The sequence below is a fragment of the Malaclemys terrapin genome, chromosome 2 (assembly GCF_027887155.1).
Source record: "Malaclemys terrapin pileata isolate rMalTer1 chromosome 2, rMalTer1.hap1, whole genome shotgun sequence".
Taxonomy (NCBI): domain Eukaryota; kingdom Metazoa; phylum Chordata; order Testudines; family Emydidae; genus Malaclemys; species Malaclemys terrapin.
The window spans coordinates 184,732,893-184,753,047 of NC_071506.1; the positions used below are offsets into that span (position 1 = coordinate 184,732,893).

General features: G+C 41.0%; 1 protein-coding gene across 1 annotated transcript in view; it reads right to left on the reverse strand.

The window, feature by feature from the left end:
* Window positions 1-2,928: 2,928 nt before the first annotated feature.
* Window positions 2,929-20,155, reverse strand: part of SPATA48 (spermatogenesis associated 48) — a 48,548-nt gene continuing 31,321 nt past the window's right edge. The window contains exons 8-9 of the mRNA XM_054020009.1: window positions 7,105-7,212; window positions 2,929-3,098 (exon numbers count right to left, since the gene is read on the reverse strand). Of these exons, the coding sequence (XP_053875984.1) occupies window positions 2,975-3,098; window positions 7,105-7,212 (232 nt within the window). The 3' untranslated portion in view covers window positions 2,929-2,974. The remainder of the gene's footprint in view (window positions 3,099-7,104; window positions 7,213-20,155) is intronic.

Consider the following 20,155-nt stretch of genomic DNA (forward strand, 5'->3'; position numbering starts at 1 on the left):
TCAGGTGGTCAAACAGCATTAACAGTTAAATGTAAATCAGACTTTTAGAAGTCTTTTTATTTTTGGTCATCATTCTAACACAGAGGTAAGGACATTAGTTTTGTTATTTTAAAAACGTACAGATCCTGATCCTCAGCTGGCGTAAATTGCCAGAGCTCCATTAAAGTCATTGAACATTGTTTCTGTTCATTGACATCAAAGGGAGTTAGACTAATATGAGTCAACAGTGTGATGCTGTTGCAAAAAAAGCAAACATGATTGGGATGTATTAACAGGTGTGTTGTGAGCAAGACACGAGAAGTCATTCTTCCGCTCTACTCTGCTCTGGTTAGGCCTCAGCTGGAGTTTTGTGTCCAGTTCTGGGCCCCGCATTTCAAGAAAGATGTGGAGAAATTGGAAAGGGTCCAGAGAAGAGCAACAAGAATGATTAAAGGTCTTGAGAACATGACCTATGAAGGAAGGCTGAAAGAATTGGGTTTGTTTAGTTTGGAAAAGAGAAGACTGAGAGGGGACATGATAGCAGTTTTCAGGTATCTAAAAGGGTGTCATAAGGAGGAGGGAGAAAACTTGTTCACCTTAGCCTCTAAGGATAGAACAAGAAGCAATGGGCTTAAACTGCAGCAAGGGAGGTCTAGGTTGGACATTAGGAAAAAGTTCCTAACTGTCAGGGTGGTTAAACACTGGAATAAATTGCCTAGGGAGGTTGTGGAATCGCCATCTCTGGAGATATTTAAGAATAGGTTAGATAAATGTCTATCAGGGATGGTCTAAACAGTATTTGGTCCTGCCATGCGGGCAGGGGACTGGACTCGATGACCTCTCGAGGTCCCTTCCAGTCCTAGAATCTATGAATCTATTAATAATTTACACCATCTAGAACATGGGACATATTTTTTAACTTGACAACTCTCTCTTTAAACCCCTGTGCTTTCTGTGTGTCTGACTGTCATGTATAATACAATACAACAGAGATGAGCTAAACACCTAATCTGAACCCACTTGAACTTTGGAGAAGTTTGGCTCTCTATGTGAAATTTGTGGGTTTGACCCATCTCCAGTTTAAAACATGATCAGTATTTGTTTTAGTGGAACTCAAACTTTTCAAAACTTGGGCCCTGATCCTGCAATGCCCCTTCACCCAATGGGACATTGCACAGGCATAGGGGAGGATCGGGACCCTAGAAGATTTAATTTGAATACCAGTCCCTCTCCTTTTCAAGCATAGTTTTTGGAGCTGACTACAAACTTTCAAGCACCTTTGTATGGTACATATTAATTCAATGGAACACAAAGGACGAAATTTGCAAAAGAGTCTCTGTAATTATGCAGGAAAAAGTCATAAGCACACCCAATTTTGCAAATCCCACATGTACAAGCAAACCAAGTAACTGTACATTTAAATGTGCACTTGAGCATCCACTTCCCTGATGTGCAAATTCACATGTGAATTAAAATGTCTGTTTTGTAGATGCAAGCAGAGACGTGTAAACTGACCAGAATAACAGGTGAATGATTGACAGACACATTGGATGGGTTTAAGCGGCAGGCCACAACTTTATTAATTATACCTTTGGGAGGGTATTATATTGCCTGCCCCAGTTCTCACATACCAGGCATTTAATTGGTTCCACAGTGGGTTACAGGGCTTGTACCACAAACCAAACAATAACTTGGGGTATACCCTCCCTGGGCTTAAGATGGATGGAATGACAGAGGCCACAAGGCTGGGTGGGGGAAACCTCAGTCTGCAAAGACTTCAAACTGCTCCTCCTTTATGAGCGCAAGATCCAACTGCACAATCTTGAGTCTCATTTACTTCTGGGATTTGGCCCTTTTATCCTTTACCCAGACTGGACATCGGCTGCAAGTTGTGACAAGTCAGTAATCATAACAACATTATATGAACCTCAAATCTTATTGTTTCTAAGTCAACTATGCTAACAAGAGGCTGTGAGGAAGATGAGAACATCCACCAGACTACATGCCATTGTGGCCCCAATAAAGGAAGCGAGCATGATTCAGGAGTGAGGATGCAGGAAAGGGAGTCAGGAGATCTGGGTTCTTTTCTTAGCTTTGCCACCTCCTTGCTCTGTGACATTTGGTTTAACTTCTATCTTTCAGTTTCTCTGGGTGGGTTTCTCTCTGACCCTCGACTAGGCCTGGACTGTGTACATCACTCTGAAGCATATAAGAGCCATAGAAACCCCATTAGTTGGCTGTGGGAGAATTCCCTCAGTGGAGATATGCTCAATACACAGGCCCATCACAGGCCCTGGTGCCAGGGGGATGACCAGGGACTGGAGTGAGTGATTGCATAGCACGGTGCACATTCTTGGCAATGCTGCCACCCACAGGGAATCCAGGATAGGCTGTTGTAACCTAGCACAGCTCCCCAGGCTGCCTAAATTATGAAGGCAGCCATTTTGGCTCCTGGATCATTCTAGAATTCCAAGGGTGTAAAGATGTAATAAAGGCACCTTTTCTTCTCCCTTCCCCCAAAGCTGTTTTGTGCTGCATCTCCAAGAGGCATAGCCTAGAATCTCACCCTATGATACCCATCTTTGTAAAGCACTTTGAGAGCTACTGATGAGAGGCACAAAGGATGACTATTTTTTAATAAATTGAAAAAATGTTATATACACAGACTACACTGCATATGGAATACAGTATTTATGGGTAGTCTTTCTACACATCACTTTCTATCTTAATACTGCAATTTAATACAGTAACTATAGTTCAAACCGTGAAGAGTCCTCCTGCTTCTCAAATTATTTTAACCATAAACAATAGCAAGTCATAAATACTGGGTATAGTAAAAACATGTAATAAAGACTAGCACGTCCACACAGACACCCGCTTCTGTATTCTTTTACTATGGTCCCATTTTTAAGGTGTACGTATTTCACACATTTCCTTCCTTCCCACCATTAGCCATTGGGACTCTCAGTCATATTGGTAGCAGGACTGGTTCTTGTTAAACCTTAATAGTTTCTTTTTCCACCTTGTTGAAAGAATTTTGAGGATAAACTGGAGTAAGTATTTGAGACAAAGGGCCCTGGTGATTAAATCGAGACGAGCGGCCACACTTTGCTATGTATCTGCAATTATAAACAGAAGAAAATCTCTTTTAAAAATAATATTTTTCATATTTCTCAGAAACACATTCTTTGCTAACCATTGTGACCACTGACTTTGGAGAAAATTCATAAGCAGTGAACATTTGCTTTCACTGAGAATACCAAGATTTGTTACTGCTTTCCCATATTTTCCATAGCAGAATTAATTTATGTTATGTTGTATATACCAGGGGTGGCCAGCCTGAAAAGCAGCCAGAATTTACCAATGAACATTGCTAAAGAGCCAGAGTAATATGACAACAACCCCCCATCTGCTACTCCCCTCCAGCCCCCAGCGCCTCCTGCCCACCAGCAGCCCCGCCAATCAGCGCCTCCCCTTCCCTCCTCTTCCCTCCCCATGCCTCCCGCCAGCCACAATCAGCTGTTTTGCAGTGTGCAGGAGGCTCTGGTGAGGAGGGGGGAGGAGAGAGGGCATGGCATGCTTGGGGGAAGGAGCAGGGGTCTTGGGGGAAGGGGTGGAGTGGTGGCAGGACCTGGGGTAGAACAGAGAGTTGAGCAGTGAGCACCCCACAGCACCTTGGAAAGTTAGCATCTGTAGCTCCAGCCTCCGAGTCAGTGCCTATGCAAGGAGCCGTATATTAACCTTTGAAGAGCCACAGGTTGGCCACTCCTGGTATATACCTATGGGATACCTACCACACATACACATGAGTGAGTCAAATTCTGCCTTTATTTACACTTGTATAACCTCACAGATTTCAATGGGTGTAAATCAGAGAAGAATGTGATTCTATGTCTTTTAAATCCTACTTTACCTCTTGTGCACTTCCCAAAACAAATCCATTCTCCTCTTTTTTAAAGCTCTCTTTCCTGCCCTTACAAAGCGCCACATGCTCAAAATCTTACAAACAGCATGCTGAAAGGAACCAATCCTTCTCTCCAAAAGCAATCAAATGCTAGGCACACTCAATTATGAGTTTACTACTTATTTAAACAAAATTAGTGGCAACCCTGTGTTGAAAAGATAAGAAGGCTTATACAGTAGAACCTCAGAGTTATGAACACCAGAGTTATGAACTGACCAGTCAACCACACACACATCATTTGGAACTAGAAGTACACAATCAGGCAGCAGCAGAGACCAAAAAACAAACAAACAAACACAGTACTGAACAGTGCTAAATGTATACTACTAAAGAAATAAAGGGAAAGTTTTTTTAAAAAGATTTGACAAGGTAAGGAAACTGTTTCTGTGCTTGTTTCATTTAAATTAAGATGGTTAAAAGCAGAATTTTTCTTGTGCATAGTAAAGTTTCAAAGCTGTGTTAAGTCAATGTTCAGATGTAAACTTTTGAAAGAACAACTAGAACGTTTTCTTCAGAATTATGAACATTTCAGAGTTACGAACAACCTCCATTATCGAGGTGTTCATAACTCTGAGATTCTACTGTAATGATAAGATCATCATATTTGTACCACACTATGTATTCCATGTGGATTTTTATTTGATGAATGGCTATGGACAGATATTTCAAACATTAAAAGTTGCAAAACAAAAACTTTCTAAATTCTCTGTAACATTCTCTTGTAGATCATGTCTCAACAAAATATTTCTAATGCAGTATTCAGCTCCCATATTTCAATTGCACTGAAAGACATTGAAATTATGTATCACCCAACACCACAGTATCTGAGCACCACTCAAATAATAATAATAAATACTTTATTTATAAAAGAATGATATTCATGTTCAAAGATGAAAGGACAATTTTGTGCTGTTGTATAGCCCATGGGACCCTATTGATTTCAGCAGAAGAATTTCACTCCAGATATTGTGCATCTCTATTCAAATTAAATGAGGTGCAGAAGTTGTCTAGAATATTGCCTGGTCTGTCCATAGCTGATAGTTTAATGAACGTTCATGTAAAAAGTATGAAGACTACAGTAATCTCCTATGTTGCTCTTAAATGTCTCTAAGTGGGAGTTACAGAACAATGAATATACAGTGCTGACATGTCAAATGAGGTCGCTACAAAGATATCCATCACCGAGAGTCCTACATATCAATAGTGTTACAATAAGAGGAGTCCATAAAGACCAAAATATAGGAACAAAATGGATCATCATCCATGAAAGCAATAAGAGGATGAGATAACCTCCCCACAAAAGGAGAATACGGGTCTATTAAAAAATACACTCCATTTCCTGGTTAGAGTGATCGGACCCAGGAATACCAGAATTCACCTCTTCATCACTGGTCATTAATGGCCTCATCCTGCACCACTGAAATCAGTGGGTCTTTTGCCATTAACTTCAAAAGGTGCAGGATGAAACCGTATGTGCTATTCTCCAATATGTACTGTGCTGACCAATTCTTGAGTACTCGTAGGATCTGCATTTTTGTTTTTAATACAGCAGTTTCAAATATAAGGCTATATTCTGCCATCTTAACTCATAGTGAATAGTATCTCACTCCATGAGTAGTCCCACTAAAAGTAAAATATATGTTATTTACTCAAAGGGAAAGGTACTTCTCTGTATGAGTAATGGTAACAGAATCTAGTCCACAGTGCCTGTTTATACTCTCTCTCTCTCTGTCTTTCTCACACACACTCCCCTTACGAAAGCCCTGTGACTCTGCCTCGTTTCCAGAAAGACCCCATTAGCACAGGACAAGAATTCTTTTATGCATTACAGAAAAAAAAATCCATGCCCTGCCATATGGATTAATTTTTGCAAAATGTCATGACAAATTTTGTCCCTATTTTTAATGAGTAAAGTTCAATTGTAGAACCAGAGAAATGCTTAGTTGCACTGCTTACTGCATTTGCATGATAACCCTGCAGAAAGTCAAAGGAAATAACAGACATATTTTACTTTCTCAGATCGCATTTGCACCTGATTCTTTGCTCTCGAAATTTGGTATTTGTCTGAATGCTGCCAGTGATCTCTGCAGAGGCACATCAGCATCCATGTGTGTGACATTTAAAAGTAACTTGGTCTTACAGCAAGCTGATTGAGTTCAGCTCGATTAGCCTATAAAATCTCAAAGACCTGGTTGTGTATTTTCAATCTTGGTAACTTGCAAACTGCTATTATAGAAAAATGCCTATTTTCCCAGTACAGCCACATAAGAAAAAGGCAGAGGTATCAGGAGAGTGTGCCAGTATGTCGCACTTAGTCATGAACTGCTTCGACAGAGGAATTCTTTAAAAGCCAGTCAGCTCCCCAAAACTTGTACTGGTGGTACAGAATGTATATTGTCTTAAAACTAATCAAAATAAAAGAGTGTTTAAAAGATGAATGTCTTAGAAATTAGTGGATGCTTCAATGTCATCATGAAGTCCTACATCACTATCGGGGAAAAATAGTCAATGATCTAAAGGGGCAATACAAAAGCATATAGGGGAGACGACAACAAATAATTATTAAATAATTGTCCAGCTGCTTCTGGGGAGGAAAGCAGGATACAGAATCACAGGAGGGACTTTTACAATGAAAATGTTTGGTAAGGCGCTCAGCTACTGCAGTGATGAACCTGATATAGAAGGGGAACACAGAGTGATGACAATTTGTAACAATTTTCTGTGAGGAAAGCATCCATGTCTTGAGGGCTTCAGACCCCCCCAACAAAATGCAACCTCATATTTGGCATTATTAAATGTAATATAGTCCAAAAAATTCCAGAACAGACAGATCTCTATCAAAACATAATCACAGGAGTCATAATCTAGCCAACATATCCAATGACATAACATGGAAACAATCAATATTTTAGGACTCCTGGTTAACCTCAACATTAATTTTAATGAATTCCTGTGGTAAGCTTAAAAGGAATCATGAAAACCAGGAATGATCTTAGATTGTCTTGGCAGCCACGTGATTGGATTTGACTCACAATATTTTTCTTTAAACCAAGGAAATGTCATGCTTCAAATTTAATTGTTCTTTAATTAAATAACTATAATTAGGACTTTTCCTCTAATGTATCTGAACAAATTGAGTAATACGCCTTACACTTACTTACCCATGCATTTGTGCAATTATTGATGGGGATGTTGATGGAAGATTAGAATTTGCCGGGTGGGTTGCTGTCCAATGAACCTTGCCAGTGTATCCAGGGATATTTGGAGTGCTAAAGGAAAAAGTTAAAAGGGGGAAGGGCAGGAAAGGACTAAATTAAATGAGTACAGGCTTGAAATAATCAATCACAGACAGCTGTAAAACCACTAGCTTGTGTTTCTATATCCAAGGTGGATAGGTGATACAGAGTGTAAGCGTGTGATAGTCTATTGCGTGGAAGCACCGGGCCAGATCCCCAACTGGTGTAAATTGTCATAGCTTCTTTGATATGAACGAAGCCACAATAATTTACACCACCTGAAGATCTGGCCCATAAGCTCAATTTGGATTACAGAGGCCAGCGTTTCTCATCTTGTTTTGAAACGATGGGTTTTCTTTGATTGTCTGTACACTCCTCATGACCAAGAACAACATTTCATCAAGAGGAAAGAACTAGAACAAGTAGTTCACAAAAGCACTAAGGCCAATATTTCAAACATGGGTTACATTTTAGATGGGATTTAGGTCCCAATTTCAAACATGGCACTTAGGTGACGTTCTTTAGGTAGCTCAGTCTGCAATTTTTGGCCTATGCCCAAATTTCTTGCAACAGAGGTTCTCAAACTTTTCTTTGCTGAATGCTCCCTGTGCTTTCGAGATTCATGTCACATGTGCGGCCCCCTCTTTCTAAGAAACAGTATTTCCATGGATGCCTGGGGTCTGGAATTCCAGCCCGCCAGCATCCCTTGTCAGATACATGCTCCAGGTGGGTGATCCCAGCAGGACACAGACAGCTGGGCTTCACCCCCTCCTTGTGCCCCTAGTGTCACTGACAGGCTGCAGGCTTTTCTGGCCCTGGCACAATCCCCAGCATGCATGAGCAAGAGCCTGTGCTGGCAGGGCGAAACGACCTCCCAAGGGGACCCATGCACATCAGCTTCTGAAGAGATGAATGAGCTTGATTGAGCCACACCCACTCTATGCACAGGAAGAGACCACTCCCCCCTCACTCCTTGTACCCTTCCTCCTCCTCATCCTTCCAGCCTGGCAGGAGCTGGAGACTCAGCTAGTGAAACATATTCTTATTTTATCAACAATATTTTGAAGAAACAAGAAAAAAATCCATAACTAGTCAGGTCCTTCAGTGCCCCATTAACCTCCTTGTGCCCCACTGCCCCCTCCCCCAAGAAGGGGAACCCTCCAGTTTGAAAACCAAAATCCTACAACAATTCTACAGTTTTGTAAATTTCAGGTATGATTTCTGGTATATTATTCTGGGTGATTTTCCTAAAAATAAAAATATACCTTGCTCCTGTTCTATTGGATACAAAGCATTGAACCATCAATACATTTTTTTCTTATACAAGCAGTTTAAGATGTTAGATGTATATTATTATAAAAATTGAATATAACATCTGAATTTGTACTGTCTTTAATTTAATCTTATTTAGCTACCCATATAAAGAAAAGAAACAAATATGTGCAATGATACAATATGATCCAGGGAATCCATTCTGGATTATGGCCTAATCCATCAAAAATTTAAGCACATGTTTAAGTTGAAGTACATAGGTAGTTTGGTTAGGACTACTTACTTGCTTAAAGATAAGCACTTACTTAAATGTTTTGCTGGATGGGCAAGAGTACTCAATACCTGGCAGGATTGAGCCTTTGTATATTATTAGATAATTCATACAAAATTAAATACACTGACAGTCAATGATAAAGAGAAAAGGGAAGTTTTCAAAGGGCCTGAGGAAAGAGTTCTAGCTATATAGGAGCACAATTGAAAGATCAACTCCTAAATACAACCACATTTACGCCAATCCCTCAGACAGAGACAAACACCTACAAGATCTCTATCAAGCGTTCTTAAAACTACAATACCCACCTGCTGAAGTGAAGAAACAGATTGACAGAGCCAAAAAAATACTCACTCCAGGGTCACCTACTCCAGGACAGGCCCAACAAAGAAAGTAACAGAACGCCACTAGCATCACCTTCAGCCCCCAACTAAAACCTCTCCAGCGCATCATCAAGGATCTACAACCTATCCTGAAGGACGATCCCTCACTCTCACAGATCTTGGGAGAGAGACCAGTCCTTGCTTACAGACAGCCCCCCAACCTGAAGCAAATACTCACCAGCAACCACACACCACACAACAAAAACACTAACCCAGGAACCTATCCTTGCAACAAAGCCCGTTGCCAGCTCTGTCCACATATCTATTCAAGGGACACCATCATAGGACCTAATCACATCAGACACACCATCGGAGGCTCGTTCACCTGCACATCTACCGATGTGATATATGCCATCACATGCTAGCAATGCCCCTCTGCCATGTACATTGGCCAAACCGGACAGTCTCTATGCAAAAGAATAAATGGACACAAACCAGACGTCAAGAATTATAACATTCAAAAACCAGTAGGAGAACACTTCACCCTCCCTGGTCACACAATTAAAGACCTAAAAGTTGCAATTCTCCACAAAAAAACTTAAAAAATAGACTCCAACGAGAAACTGCAGAAACTGAAATTAATTTGCAAACTGGACACCATTAAATTAGGCTTGAATAAAGACTGGGTGTGGATGTGTCATTACACAAAGTAAAAACTACTTCCCCATGCTAATTTTTTCCCCTATTGTTACTCACACCTTCTTGTCAACTGTTGGAAATGGGCCATCCTGATTATCACTACAAAAGTTGTTTTTCTCCTGCTGATAATAGCCTGCTTTAATTGATTAATCTAGTTATAATTGGTATGGCAACACCCATTTTTTATATATGTATATATATCTTCCTACTGTATTTTCCACTGCATGCATCCGATGAAGTGGGTTTTAACCCACGAAAGCTTATGCCCAAATAAATTTGTTAGTCTATAACAGGGGTCAGCAACCTTTCAGAAGTGGTGTACCGAATCTTCATTTATTCACTCTAATTTAAGGTTTTGCGTGCCAGTAATACATTTTAATGTTTTTAGACGGTCTCTTTCTGTAAGTCTATAATATATAACTAAACTATTGTATGTAAAGTAAATAAGATTTTTAAAATGTTTAAGAAGCTTCATTTAAAATTAAATTAAAATGCAGAGCTCTCTGGACCAGTGGCCAGGACCCGGGCAGTGTGAGTGCCACTGAAAATCAGCTCCTGTGCTGCCTTCGGCACAAGTGCCATAGGTTGCCTACCCTGGTCTATAAAGTGCCACAAGTACACCTCAAGTATCAGGGGGTAGCCGTGTTAGTCTGTATCTACAAAAACAACAAGGAGTCTGGTGGCACCTTAAAGACTAACAGATTTATTTGGGCATAAGCTTTCGTGGGTAAAAACCTCACTTCTTTGGATGCAACCAATGCCTGGAATGCAGCAGCAAGTACACCTCGTTCTTTTAGCTGATACAGACTAACAGGGCTACCACTCTGAAATAAATGGCAAGAATTATTGGAAAGGGAAGGAGAGAAGAGCAGCGGCGGCTCCAGGCACCAGTGCTCCAAGAGCGTGCCTGGGGCGGCAAGCCGTGGAGGGTGCCCTGCCAGTCCCTGCGAGGGCAGCAGTCAGGCAGCCTTCGGCAGCACGCCTGCGGGAGGTCCGCTGGTCCCACAGATTTGGCAGTAATTCGGCGATGGGTACGCCGAATCCGCGGGACTGGGGACCTCCCGCAGGCATGCCGCTGAAGGCAGCCTGCCTGCCGTGCTTGGGGCGGCAAAAAAGCTAGAGCCGACCCTGGAGAAGAGAGAAGCAGGTTGAAAGAGAGCTGGAGGAATAAAGACATGTGAGATTAGAGAGGGAGCCTGTGCATAGTTTAAAAAATGTCAATTTTGATATGATATAGAATTAGGAACAACCAACTATTGGCATCAGCAGTTAACTATTTCCTGTTTTGCCAGCTCAAAATAGGTAACCATTGAACTATAGATTTACCCAGACTGCCCATACACAAGCCGACAAGTCTTTCATGACAAGCTGTTTCAGCCTGTGACTCAGCTAAGTACAAGGGACTGTAAAGCTTGCAAATGTCACCCTTTTGTGGGCTCGTGCATTCTGCAAATAACAACAATGCCCATTTACGAATTGCTTCCAAGGTACTTTCTGACACCCATGTGCTCCCTAGAAAAATAAATCTTGGAGTGTGAGATAGTACATAGCTATTAATTTTCAGTACAGTGACCAGAAATTCCTTTAAGATAAATTCAGTGCAGGATGCAAGAATCGACTTATGGGAGAGGTGGTTTATTAAATAATTCTTTGGCTGTGTACCTAGGCAATTTGTTACTCTAATTTCTCATTGGAGTAGAGATAATGTTAGAATGCTGTATCTATAGAGTATGTGATACAGAGATAAAACATGATGGATTTGTTGGAAAATTCATTTGTCACACAAGAGATTCAATCCTCTGGTCTAGCTAAGCTCAGCATAGGAACATTGGAGGGGAATGGTGGATTTTATGTCATGCCCACTCAGATCCACTGGCTGATGGTATGCTGATCTGGTCAACAGTATTACACAGGAGTAGTTTTGGGGGTCTTCTATGTTATATCTAGCTGCCCATGGCTCTAAGGGACCTTCCATGAGTTTTTTTTTCTTATCCCCTTTGCCATGCTCCGACATATTAGGGCACATTTTCTGAAACAGTTAAAAAGGGGTGTGTGTGCAAAACTCTGTCTTTTCGTGGACAAATGGACAATGACCTGGTTATGTGCAGACCAGGCAATTGCACATACACATACCTATTTGCACGTGAAAATATCTAATGTGTGTATTCAAATATAGGTTTTGTAAGTATAATGGGTACATTTGTGCAAACACATGCATTTAGCTATCTCTGATCATTTGGTCCATCAGGACTATTTTTAATCTGACTGTGATTGGAATTTTACTACCCCGATGATGTGATACTTACATTGGAACCTCAAAGTTACGAACATCTCAGGAATGGAGGTTGTTCAGAACTCTGAAATGTTTGTAACTGGTCAAAATGTTATGGTTGCTCTTTCAAAAGTTTACAACTGAACATTGACTTAATGCAGCTTTGAAACTTTACTATGCAGAAGAAAAATGCTGCTTTTAGCCATCTTAATTTACATGAAACACGCACAGAAACAGTTTCCTTACTTTATCAATTTTTTTAAAACTTTCCCTTTAATTTTAGTAGTTTACATTTAACACAGTGCTATATTGCAGCGGTTCTCAAACATTAGCAACCCGAGGACCCCCATTTTGATTTAAAAATTTTCATGGACCCAGAAGCTGGTGTCTAATTTTCCCCGAGGGGGTGCTCAATCCCCGCTCAGCCCCAAGCTCAGCCCCAGCCCCAACTCCACTCCTTCCCCCAGGGTTTCACCCCCGCCCCACTTCTTTCTGCCCCCTCCCCTGAGTGTGCCCTGTCCCCGCACCTCCGTCTCCCTCCCAGTGCCTCCTGCATGTCACTGAACAGCTGTTCTGCGGTGTTAAGGAGGCACTGGGAGGGAGGGGGAGGAGTTGATCAGTGGGGCAGGCGGTCCCAGACATGACTCATGGATACCCTGGAGCTGGACATTACTCACAGACCCCCTAGAGTAACCTCCCAGACCCCCAGGGGTCGGCGGACCCCAGTTTGAGAACCGCTGCTATATTGGATATTCTTTTTTTTTTTTTTTTGTCTCTGCTGCCTGATTGTGTCCTTCTGGTTCCAAATGAGGTGTGATTAACCAGTCAGTTAGTAACTCTGTGTTCATAACTCTGAGGTTCTACTGTAATAAGATATCATATGAGAATTCCTCATTAGACTCTCAGTTATAGAATGAAACCCTAATGACTTCTATGGAATTGCACCAGTGCGACAGAGAATTTGGGCCATTGCATGAAATCTCTTAATATCTTGCAATATATCATAAGGCTAGTTGAAATTAACTCACATAACAACTGTATAATAGTGTGGACATCTGAGTCTCATTATGCATTGTGAAGCATCTGATTTATAAAATCTTCTGACCTTTAAAGCTTGCAAAACCACCTAACCTAGCACAGCTAGTTACACAATTTAATTTCTTTCACTAACATATTTTCCTTGGAAAGAAGATAAGAGAAAAGCAACATGAATGTCCAAATGTGACATACAAACAGCAAAATGAGTGCAAGAGACAGTCCCAGATTCAGATTTGTTCTAGATTGTTGTCTGCCTTTTAGAAGTGATTCACACAGTTAACATACTTCATAGCATGCTGAAGGATGTTACACTGAAAGAGGAGGAGGCTGTGTAAAGAGAAGCTAAAAGTACCAGGATACTAAGAAACCTTATACTACGTTAACCAGCTGCCCTCATGGGAGCCTGAAGAAGGGATGCAGAAATGTGCTGCGGTTATGCGTGTGATAAGGTAGAAGAGACTGAGGTTAAAAAAATACCCCTTTGGTTTTTGTTTTTGGATCATGCTGTCTAGTTCTCTTGTGTTTTCTTTGCCGAGATGTTGAACCAGATCATCTCTGCTGAAAAAAACAACTGAGTACCAGGCTACAGCTGGCAACATACAACACTCTTTGTGGTTAAGCTTCTCGTCATCAAGTTATCTTTCTGTCACCATGACGTTTCTCTCATCTTGCTCAGATGCTTCCTTGTTATTACACTAGCAGCCCTCACTCCCCACAAAAAACAAAACAAGCCTCCACCATATTCAACGCATAAGCAATTGAAGTTATACAAGGCCTAAGATTTCAAACAGAAATTGGGTGCATCCACTTGTGGGTGCCCATTTTGAGACACTTTTAAGGGGCCTGATTATCATGAAGTGCTGGGTAATGGTTCTCTGAAAATCAGAAAGTGGTTTAAGTTGGGCACCTGAAAACTGAGGCACTCAGAATGATTAATCACTTTTGAAAATGTAGGTTTTAGTTCCCTGTGCTTTAGCTTGAGTGGTAAACACGTTCATGATCATTGTTAACTCTCCCTGCAAAACAAAAACTTCTGTAAAAGAGTAATCTTTCACAGCGAGTACTAAATGATCAATATACACTGCTCTTAAAGCAGGGAAGAGCTCCCACAGCTTCTTACTCCTTCTTTTAGTTACAATGGTGAAAAGCGGATGAAAAACACTACCATAAACAAATGGGATATTTTGATTTAGTAGTATTGCACACTCACTTTGCTCTAGTGTAAATGATAGAGCTGGGTGGGAAACAGTTTTCCTGTGAGAGTTTTCAAGAGTTTTCAAGAGTTCAAAATTTTTCCCATCCCAAAATGGAGGGAAAAGTTCTAAATCTCAAAAATGTTCACAAACCAATAATCTGAAAAAACCCTGGATTGGGTCAAATATAGTATACACGAACTAAAATCTTGAAACAAAAAATAGTTTTGAACAGAAAAATGTAACTTTTCATTTTGAAAATGTTAAAACAGGACGTTTTGATAATTTTGAACCCAATACTTTTTTGAATTGGGAGATTCATCAAAACGAACCCTTTCCCGCGACAGTTTCAGTTTTGACAAATTGTCATTTTCTGATGAAAAAGATGTTACTCGGAAAACTTCTTACCAGTTCTAGTAAATGAATACACAAGGTGCAAGACGTTGGAAGACCCTATGTCTATCTAATTATGGTCTATGACGTTTCTGTTATGACTTGAAGATGGTTAAGGGACACATGAAAACAATGAGCTAGAGGCTGATCTCAACCCATATGTAGAGTTGGAGTAACACAACTAAGATCATATGTGAGATCATAATCTGGCTCAGTGTGTTTGGGGCACTGACAGTAAGGGTGCTGATAAACTCGGAGGAACAGCTACAAAGAAAGGGAATATAAATTATGGGAGGTGAATGGTTTGAATGCAGGACTTGGAACTCCTGGGGCTTTGTCCTTTAGACACTGCATATACAGAGCTCCCACTGCAAACAAGAGCTTGCAGGAGTGGGTCTTCTAAGAGCTAATTCTGCTTCTGACACCAACATCATCTGTGGCCTTGAGTGAGTCACTTATACTTATTTTCCAGATATGAAAATGGAGGAAATGAAGTTAACTCTTACTGGACAGAAGTGTTAAGGAGATTTATTAGTTAACACTTGAAAAGTGCTGCTAAGTAGAAAGTATTAAATGTTAGTTAAACAGCGTGTGGGTGTGAGTGCGTGAGTGAATGCATGTAGCACTGCCCTCTACTGAATGGAATGAAAATTGCTGATCTATTTGTCACAGGCCTTATATTGTTAATGACTGCCAGAGAATCTTATTTAGTTCAGGAGACAGGGGCCAGTGCTTTGAAGCAAGAGAATTTGAGTTCTGTCCTGACTGCTGTGTAGTTTCAGGAGGCTGTGATATGGAGCAGAGTGAATAACAGAAAGTTATGTTTGTTACAATATGTAAGGTACAAAAATAGTGAGACAGAGAGTACGAGACAGATGCAGCATTAAAGCTGCCATTTCAGGAGATCTGTTAGCTTTCACTTTAAGAAACTTTGTTATGTAAGTTGGAATTTACTAAGTGTTACTACACCATGCATTAGTGAGTTACAGCCGTGCCAGGAATAAAAAGAGTTGTTCATGCAGTGTCTGTCACACCAAGCGTTTACTGGTGCCCCCCACATGAATGCTACAGAGGAAATCCCCATCAGCAGTGTGGGAGTTTTTTCCATTGACCCCTAGAACACCTGCAGAACTAAAATATCACTTAGACCATAATCTCATTGCAGCAGCTGATGGGGGAAGAGGTCAGATAAAGGAAAAAGCTGGTGGCTGGTACATGGAGGAGAAAAAGATCTATAAAGACATTTAAATAAACAGAGTGAGGTGGAGTCATGAATCCATGTGCTAAAGTTAGAACAGAGTTTTCTCTTGGTATTGAAAATTAACCTTATTATGCATTTTTGAATAAAATATTTTTTGTTAATAAACAAGAAAATTAATTGTGTCATTACTTATAATATTCATAAATGATCTGGAAAAGGGGGTAAAATTTGCAGATGATACAAAATTGCTCAGGATAGTTATGTCCAAAGCTGAATGCAAAGAATTACAAAGTGATCTTACAAACTTAGGTGACTGGATAACAAAATTGCAGATGAAATTAAATTTTGATAAGTGCAAAGTAATGCACACTGAAAAATATACATACAAAATGATTGGGTCTAATTTAGCTGTTCCCACTCAAAAAAAGAGATCTTGGACTCATTATGGATAGTTATCGGAAAACATATGCTCAATGTGCAGTGGCAGTCAAAAAAAGCTAACAAAATGTTAGGAACCATTAGGAAAAGGATAGACTATAAGACAGAAAATAGAAAAATGCCACTATATAAATCCATGGTACGTTCACATCTTGAATACTACGCGCATTTCTGGTTGCCCCATCTAACAAAAGATATATTAGAACTGGGAAAAGTACAGAGAAGGACAATAAAAATGATTAGGGTATGGAAAAGCTTCCATGTGAGGAGAGATTAAAAGGACTGGGACTATTCCTTTTAGAAAAAAGATGACTGGGGGGATGTGATTGAGGTTTATAAAATAATGAATGGTGTGGAGAATGTGAACAGGGAAGTGTTAATTACCCCTTCACATAACACAAGAACCAGGAGTCACCAATGAAATTAACAGGCATCAGGTTTTAAACTAACAAAAGGAAGTACTTTTTCATAAAACACACAGTCAACCTGTGGAACTTGTTACCATGGGATGTTGTGAAGGCAAAAAATTTTACTGGATAGAAAAAAAATTTCAAGGAGGATAGGTACATCAATGGCTATTAGCCCAGATGGTCCAGATCACAGCCCCATGCTCTGGGTGTCCCTAACTTCTGACTGCCAGAAGCTGGGATGGGATGACAGGGGATGGACTACTTGATAATTGCCCTGTTCTGTTCATTCCCTCTGAAACAACTGGCACTGACCACTGTCAGAAGACAGGATACTGGGCTAGATGGATCATTGGTTTGACCCAGTCTGGCCATTCTTATGTTCTTATCATTTTCTTTTTATTTATTGGGAGGGTGGGTTTCAAAAGCAGCTAAGGAATTTAGGAGCACAAATCCCATAGCCAGACCAGCAGCCAACAGATCTCATGTATTAACAGGTGTGTTGTGAGCAAGACACGAGAAGTCATTCTTTGGCTCTACTCTGCTCTGGTTAGGCCTCAGCTGGAGTATTGTGTCCAGTTCTGGGCACCGCATTTTAAAAAAGATGTGGAGAAATTGGAGCGGGTCCAGAGAAGAGCAACAAGAATGATTAAAGGTCTTGAGAACATGACCTATGAAGGAAGGCTGAAAGAATAGGGTTTGTTTAGTTTGGAAAAGAGAAGACTGAGAGGGGACATGATAGCAGTTTTCAGGTATTTAAAAGGGTGTCATAAGGAGGAGGGAGAAAACTTGTTCACCTTAGCCTCTAAGGATAGAACCAGAAGCAATGGGTTTAAACTGCAGCAAGGGAGGTCTAGGTTGGACATTAGGAAAAAGTTCCTAACTGTCAGGGTGGTTAAACACTGGAATAAATTGCCTAGGGAGGTTGTGGAATCTCCATCTCTGGAGATATTTAAGAGTAGGTTAGATAAATGTCTATCAGGGATGGTCTAGACAGTATTTGGTACTGCCATGCGGGCAGGGGACTGGACTCGATGACCTCTCGAGGTCCCTTCCAGTCCTAGAATCTATGAATCTATGAATTGTGACACTTGGGGCCAGTTCTTCATAATAGTTGCACCCTACAAGCATCCAGCATACTGAATTCTTTTGGAAATCTGGCCCTAACTGTAGCTGTTGATTTATTTTGAAAATCTGCACCACAGTCCACTTTTCTCATTATCTCATTACCCACAACTTCTCCTACTTGGCCAGCTATGTAATGTACAAAAACAGCTTCATTATTCATTTTTTACAAACAAATAAAAAAAAATCAAGCAAACTAGTTAGTCCAGTTTGTTTCAAACCCCAAAGTAGCTTCAGAATAAATGACAAAGGCCGCAATCCGTCAAAGCACATAACCATGTGCTCAATTCCATCCCTATAAACAAAGCACTTGCATACCTGTGTAAATCCCATCAGCTACAATAGGACTTATGCAGGAGTGTAAGTGCTTTGATGAATTGTGGCCACAGAGAAGAGATAAAAAGAAGGAAAAGAAAACAAATATGAAAGCAGGAAGTAGGGAGATAAGTGCAGAGAGAAGGAGGAAGCCAGACAAAAGTGACGGGGAGGGACAAGACACAAAGAGCAGATCTAATAGCCATGGTGTTAGTGTTTCCGGCATACTTTTTTGGGGGTAAAATTACATAGAAAACCTGCTATCAGGACTGGCTCCAGGCACCAGTGAAGGAAGCAGGTGCTTGGGGCGACCAATGGAAAGGGGCAGCACATCCGGGTCTTTGGCAGGTCCCTCAGACCCTCTCGGAGTGAAGGACCCGTTGCTGACTTGCCGCTGAAGAATGAAGCAGCACGATAGGGCTACCACTGAAGTGCCGCTGATCGCGGCTTTATCTTTTTTTTGGTGTTTTTTTTTTTCGCTTCAGTGCTTGGGGCGGCAAAAAAGCTGGACTGGCTCTGCTTGCAATAAATAACCAGAACATTTACTTTGGAAGCTTAATTGACTACCACATACAGAGAAAAGTTTTATGTCTGCCCGTTTGCTTCTCTAATTACATTATTTCACCGTTTCTTAAAATCCTAGGTGCTTCCAGTCCTCGGACATGTGTTCCAATGTAATAAAGATGAAAGAGGAGGGGTGGATCAACCCCAATGTGTTTGTAGCCAGCTCAGGAGTGAATCTGCAAACAAAACGTCCTTAACAATGGCCTACTCAGGGCTGGCCTGGTGATATGCAGTGCATTGCCATTCGGGATCTCTTACTGGGTGACGAGGAGCAAGAGATTACATTGAGAAATCAATTTCCAGGTCTCTCTCTTGGCAACACAGACTGATAATGCTAGGCCACTGAGCCAGACCAGAAATATGATTTTGATTAATATAAATATAGGTTCACAAGTTTAGCATCTGTGGCTGAGTCACAGGTTTCTTATATGGGAGTGGGGTTCCACTAATTATTTTGTGTCTGATTCACACAGGGAAAAAATGGTTTACAAGAACAAATACATCTCTGTATCTTTATTTGTATTTTTTAATATACTTTTTTAAATCAAGTTTCTAACAGGCCACGCTGTAAAAAGAATTATAGAGGAATTACAGTCTTGTGATTAAGGCACTGGACTGGGATTCAGGAAATGTGGGTCTGATTCCTGGGTCTGCCACAAATTCTCTGTCCAACTCAGCCAAATCCTTTAATATCTCTGCATCTTGGTTCCCCATCTGTAAAGTGGAATAGGACTATTTCCTGGCTACACAGTAATCTCTTCAGGGCAGGGACTATACTATGTCTATGTAGAGCATTTTGCACAATAAGCCCCCATTCTTGGTTGGGGTCCTTAGATATTACCACAGTACAAATAATAATGACCAGAGTTTGTTTTTTTCTAATTCCTTTAAAAGTAAAAAAATGGCTTTCTGTTCCCCAAAAGGGGAGAATGGATAGGCCCAAGAGGAATACACCAACCTGCTCACCACCTCTCTGTTCCCCTTTGTCTCTGCCACCTGGCCCACTGTTGGCCCCTGAAGTTCTAGTTTCAGATTTGTTACTGCTCTTATTGTAAATTCTTTCTTGCAGGGCCTGGGGAAGAACATGAACTTGCCCCAGAGCACTATATGAAAGTGATGTCATCACTTTAGTGCTTGACACAGAAATTGCAGCTGGTCATTAACAAAACATTGAAAGTGACTTACTATATAAACTGCTGTTGAATGCAGTGAAAAAAACCCAGACCCAGAATGTGGGCAGGGAACGTGGTGCTTATTTGGACAGTGCCGCCACTTCAGTTTCAAAGAGTATGTCTACACTGCAATAAAACACCCACGGCTGGCCCATGTCAGCTGACGGGCTTGTGGAGCTCAGGCTGCGAGGCCATAAAACTGCAGTGTAGATGTCCAGGCTTGGGCTTGAGTCTGAGCTCTGTGGCCCTGTGACAGGTGAGGGTCCCTGAGCCGGGGCTCCAGACCAAACCTG